General features: G+C 32.9%; 1 protein-coding gene across 1 annotated transcript; it reads right to left on the reverse strand.

Annotated features, from left to right (window-relative positions):
* Nucleotides 1–3,244: 3,244 nt before the first annotated feature.
* Nucleotides 3,245–6,177, reverse strand: LOC130444308 (uncharacterized). Its single transcript, XM_056779385.1, has 3 exons — nucleotides 6,023–6,177; nucleotides 5,286–5,411; nucleotides 3,245–4,977 (listed from the first exon to the last, which is right to left on the reverse strand). The coding sequence occupies exons 1-3, from the start codon at nucleotides 6,069–6,071 to the stop codon at nucleotides 4,553–4,555; spliced, it is 600 nt and encodes a 199-aa protein (XP_056635363.1). The 5' UTR covers nucleotides 6,072–6,177; the 3' UTR covers nucleotides 3,245–4,552.
* Between the last annotated feature and the right edge of the window lie 100 nt (nucleotides 6,178–6,277).

A 6,277-nucleotide genomic window follows, 5' to 3' on the forward strand; every position in this document is an offset into this window, starting at 1 on the left:
TATCTACCCAAAGTGGGTTTGGATCCTTTGTTAAGAAATGATACTTGTTTTGATTAACAAAACTCTTGCTGAACAATCGTCGGATTGTTGTGCAATACTTAAAAATTCTTAAAATTATAAACTGGAACAAGTTCGCCTGTCACAATTTTTGTGTCATACTATCACTGTCACTTGAACATATCAACTTTGACTCTATATAAAACAAAATAGTGTGAGGTAATGATAGGTCGGGTCAGCCGTCAATTTGATCAATTCTTAACATAGATCCATACAGCAACCGTGATAAATTTAGGAAATTTGATAGAGGATTAGGAAGAGCTCTGGAATATTGAGCTCACAATTACAGATCCTGTTATCTCATGTTATAAAGCATGATGATTCTACCTATCTATCGTATATGTAAATAGATAAAATTTCATTCATTTTTTTTTCTTGTAGTCAAACAATTTTTCATGAATCAAGTCTTAATAAGACGCGTTCGAAAATTATGTTAGTTTCTTTTCCTTTCTAATAAATTATTAGCTACTCTCTACCCTTTTCCATTCTTGTCTTCAGGGAAGTCGAAAACTTTGTCTGATTGATACACAATTCCATGGAGAATCGCAAGGGATGCTAAACAAGATGCTATGCCCTTAATGAGAAAACTTTCTTTAGTAAAACAGGTGAAAAACGGATTTCCCGTCACTTATTGTATTTTCGTTTTTCTTTTAAGTTACCATTGTGGCTGAAATTGACAACAAACTAGTTAATCTAATCTAAATCCAATTTCTTGGTAGGAATATATTCAAGTAACACAATTCTCTTCATAAAATGAAATTATATGTTTTTAATATCTCTATTTTCAGAAGAATAAGTTTTCCGCTATACACACGGTATAATTATGATACAATTATCAACTTTATATTTATATCTATACTAATATTAAAAAACTGGAGAGTTTGTTTGTTTGTTTGAACGCGCTAATCTCAGAAAATACTGATTCGAATTGAAAAAATCTTTTTGTGTTGGATAGTACACTTATAGAAGAAGTATTTAGCTATATAACATCACGGTGAGACCAAGAGGAGCGAAGTATCAGTGAAAAATGTTGCAAAAACGTTACTCAAAAAAATATGTATGGAAGAACTATTTTAGGCAGTAGCGTCGCCAGAAATCGCTACAACTTTGTTAGTAGAGGACACATAGCTAATTACACTTTTGAACTGCCTCTAACTGTTTCTTTACAGAAAGGTAACGTGTGTTCTATTCGAAAAAATGGCACTTTGGGAAAAGTTTTGCAGCACGTCACTTCAATACTCTGCGGTGAATATACCATGATTCATAGAGGTCATGTAGAGGCTCTAGATAGGACGCTTAGAGATATCAAGATCAAGTCTTGCCTTAAAAGTTCCCCATTATGGAAGTTTGGTCATACCTCGAAACTATCTATGAATATGGGAGCATAGTTAGAACAAATTTTCCTTCAAAGTTACTACCTCATTTTGACAATGAAATTAAGGTATTAAGGAGAAATTTTACCCTAATATCGTCGAAATAGAAAATAAGATTAACAATGAATATGTAAACGAACAATATTGGCTGCGAGAAACAGTAGCGTTGACGAAATTACGACCTAATTTAAAGGAGGTGCACGTCTATTGATAATATAATGGATCAAGAAATTGCGGTCCATTACACACAGGAGTTTCTAAATTATTTGAGCCTTAGTGGCATTCCCCCACATTCCCTCAAATTAGGTGTTACTTTAAAGTCTTAACAACAAATTTCTTCAATAAGTTATCTTTTGCCGTAACGTTTCCTAGCTGGTGGATACAGCGTTTATTGGAGTATAGTGAACAACTTCTAGGTATGTGATTAACTGTAAGTGTTATTTTTTAATGCTGAAATTTGGGAGGATCATAAGAAGCCATTAAATATCCGTGAATGAGTCAAGTATGCCCGATACGTAGCAGTGTTGCCCAGTGATTCGCCCATCGGTCGCGTATGGAACGTCTTTTGCTAGTTATGCATTGTGAATTTGAGTCCTGTGGTGGTTAAACTTCGAAGCTTCTTTTGCATCTTACTCTGCAAGTTCACTCCCATGTATTCCAGTGTGAGACGGTATCCAGATTAAAGTAATGATAACTCTAAAACGGTAATTCAAAGCTTGGAGGATCGCATATCGTTACGAATCGTCAACTTCCTGAGGCCGGTCCTGTTGGATGTATTGGAATTTTCAAATTCGGTGAAAGCACGCGCCTGTAATATACTTTTAGAAACCGCGGAATCCATTTGTTTCATATAAGTTTTATTATAGCCGGCGGTTTATTTATATTTATTTGTTTTGTTTGTGTAGCGCAGTTATAATAAATAGTCATAGTGAACAGATCGAAATCGAAAGTTATCGGAGAATTTAAATAAATTATTTAAGTTAAGTATTAGTGATAAGTGAATGATTATAAATTAATTGAGTGTAGTGTATAGTGTTTAAATAAATTGAGAATGTGTGTTAATAAATAAGAAAAACATTACAAAATAATTCTCCTGTGTAAACGCCAACGGAAGATTATAGACGATATCGTTTTCACAATTATTAGAAGATATTGAGGGCGACCAAAAAATAAGACTTTTGAAATATCGGAATCTGTCACAGGATGCATTAGCTACTGGTGAAAGATAACACAACGAAAGTCTAATTTTCCGGCTACTACCTTTCTTTATTAAATTTAATATCCACCCATACTATCGTCTACTTCAAAACATGTGACACTGTTCGATTAGATTTGTTTCCTGGGATGAGATGCAATGCGACATAAAGTTCAATTTAATCTCTTGTTTCTTTTATCTGGATCGTCTCTGACACGTTTTTCAATTTTTTCCGAAAAATATTTTATTGCTTGTGAAAGAAGAATTGATCAATCGCGTTAATATATCTGGAAACTATGTGGTTTCCACCCTTAACTTAGATCCCTTCTATTTATAATCCCAAATTTATCTTTCATCCAAATGAATGCTGATAATTCATAAGTTCCCTCTCGGTATACTTCCATATTCATCCAAGTTTACTTTGTATTAATGAATTGAAAAAAAATACGTAATAAGATCTTAATCCATCACAGATATATCTGATAATCAATTTAGAATAAAGCTGCACTGTTGACATATTGAATTAGGGTTTCTGTTTGTTCAAGTATTAGTTTAAAAGGAGAAGCAGTGGCGGTTCGAGATGAAAAATGTTATGTTTCCAAAATAACTTACCTCGTGTTCATATTTACACTTAACTTTTATTGATTCTATTCCCTTTTGAGCTAAAATAATGGATTGTTGGAATAGTTAACACATGAAAAAATATAAATCACCAAGTACTAGTAATCTTTTCACAATGAATATCTTACAAACTTATGAAAATTGTAAATGTAAATATTGTCTATTATTAGATCAACTGGGGATCTCTTGGTCTATTCCATCAACGTATGGACTGAGGCTAAACAGTCTCGAGCAATTGCACTGCACACTCTTCTAAATAAATTGAATGCCGTCCTCATTTATCGACTGGCCTAGTAGCTGTCTAAAAGACTGATCAATCCAAGTCACTATCGATGGACATACCTCAGATTTGATGTTAACGCTGGTGCTCCTTAGAGATGTATCATATCACCTACTCTCTTTCTTCTGTACATCAACGATCTACTTGACAAAATTGAAAACCCGATATTTTGGTGTCGTCGTTTAAATCAGGATTGCCAATAAACTACCTGAACTGTAGTGGAAACAATCTGATTTAGTTCAATGTAGCAAAATCCTAGGGTGTAGGTTGTAGGGTTTGGTCCTCTGTAGACATGAAATATCACCATCATCGTAAATTCGCTTGGTGTTGAGGGTATGTAGCAAAATGTCTTAGCATGATCACGTGGTCGAATTAACTAAGGTAGCTTCACAAAAATTTGTAGCTTCCTTTAACACCAAAAAGCCAAATAACTTAAACTAAACTTATAAATTCGTTAAAAATCACATAGTAAACAAAGCTCACACCAAATTCAATTTTTAGTAGGGTCAATTATTCACGTTAAGTATTCAATTATATCATTATGACTTTTCATTATCACTACTATTAATTTGAAGGAACTTGTCTTGTATTTGATCTTGTAAAGAATACAATGGATCTTATGTTATTATTTTTGATTTCTTTTGATAGGAGAATATATCATTGAAAGAGTGCGCAGAGCATATTTGTGTTTCATGAATTTATACCAATATTTCAAAATTTTGAACCGTTAGTATCACAAATTGACTGAAATTTTTTTGTTTATGTAGTAAAAACTTATTATTATCAAAATTATGTACTCAAGATTTCTTAATTCAATTGATACCGTGCAGTGCTTATATACTAGGGTCCTGGGGGAGAAGCGACAAATTTGGAAAGAAATTCAATTTAATATATTATCGTGATAAATTCAAAAATTATCGGAGGTTGTAGTTAAAATCCATAGAAGATTATGAATATGAGTGAGAACACTATTATCAAATATTAAAATAAATTTTCAACTATTACAATTTCGGTACAAAACTACACTTAGTGGTTTCTGGAATATGGAAGTCTCCTCTCACGTTGTTCAATATTATTCTTAATCCATTTTGATACATCAAATAGAATCCTAGCAACCGAATCTAAACCTTTGAAAACACTGAGGTTTCCAAATTTTTTATTCTTCATTAAATAATCACGTACTCTGAGGAACCATTCTATCAATTTCTTGAAATCTTTCTCGAGGTTTGTAACGTCAACGCCACTATTGTTTATCAAAGATTTTCCGATTTTCATTGAAATATCGATAGCTTCATCTATTACATCGTCTAACTTAAAATGGAACTGATTTTGTAGCAATTTGTCCACTGCTAAATGGGCACTTCTTAATGTCTCTACTTTCTTATCTATGTGAAAAGGTTCTGGAAGATTGTTAGTTTCTTTGAATGTTGCTATTTCTCTCTTCAATAAATCTGAAAGAAAATGGTTGATAGTTTGAGCATGATCAATTGAAGCCTTGTGCAAATCAATAAAAAAATAAACCCAATCACCATTTAGTGTAATGAAATGATCTAACTTCTCCAAATTGTCATTATTAAGAAAATTTAATCCCATTTTTGTATCTGAAACCACCCTAAATAATCAAACTGTTTCAATCCGAAATCGTCTGACAATATGAAATGACAATGAATAATGAATTTATATGTTTTTTTTTCAAATATTCTTGATTATAGGTCTATTTTTCTATAAAAAAGATACGGTTTATCAAGTATTTTCTTACCAAAAATATCAAATTGTGCACCAAATCCAAATTTTCTCTCTGATTCATCCTCTATTGCCCATTGGGGTATCATAGATTCATCGTATTTAGGTAAACCAACGGTCAATACAGATTGGAATAAATTTACTGTAAATACAAATCTTCAAATTATACGATGGAAGCAAAAAGATTGTAAATACGAGGCTTGTCAATAAAATGAGGTTTTCACAATGAGAAACATGTAGATCAGCATTATCAGCACCTTTATTCTTCGACATCATCGCCGTTAAGATCAATAAATATTTTCATACGGTGTACCATCTTCTTCATGCCTGAGTCGTAAAAGTTTGTCGAAGCGACGCCCACATAACCTAAGACCTCTTCTTTCAGCTCTTCGTTGCGAAATACGTGTCTATAGAATCTGAGTTGTGTCCTTATAGAGACGGAACCACCTAACACAGTTGGTAATGAATGTCCACATAAAAAACGAATTACAGAGCATAATTTGCACCTGGAGCTCTATCTTTAACGGCTACCAAAACAAGAATTAACGTTGTAGACAGCTCTCCAGGGCGGGAGAGACCCAAGCTACACGCCAGTCTTAACAAACCCTGCTTTACAGCGTTCCTTGCACCAACAGATCTTTGGGAACCTTATATGATGATTATAGACAACCCTCGTATATTATGTTGTAGAAAAACCACTATTGAAATCTTGTTTCTATCGCCACGTAATCAAGTATACAAAAAATGTCTCACCTCCAGCGAATACAAATAAAAACAATGTTGATATCTTGTACCGAAACATTTTCTTCCAATCTGAACCTACATATGATTCAATAACTATATTTTTTGCTAGTGCTACGCCTTAGCAACACAAGTAGATTGTATTTTATATCACAAAAATAATCAAAATCATAAAATGAGCAGCTAAAAGTTTTTGTTAAATTACTCTTCAACAAGTCACGTTCTCGATATAATACAAAACGTAGAAAAACATGAATTGCAGTTGGT

This window comes from Diorhabda sublineata, chromosome 5 (assembly GCF_026230105.1).
Source record: "Diorhabda sublineata isolate icDioSubl1.1 chromosome 5, icDioSubl1.1, whole genome shotgun sequence".
In the NCBI taxonomy this organism is placed as follows: Eukaryota; Metazoa; Arthropoda; class Insecta; order Coleoptera; family Chrysomelidae; genus Diorhabda; species Diorhabda sublineata.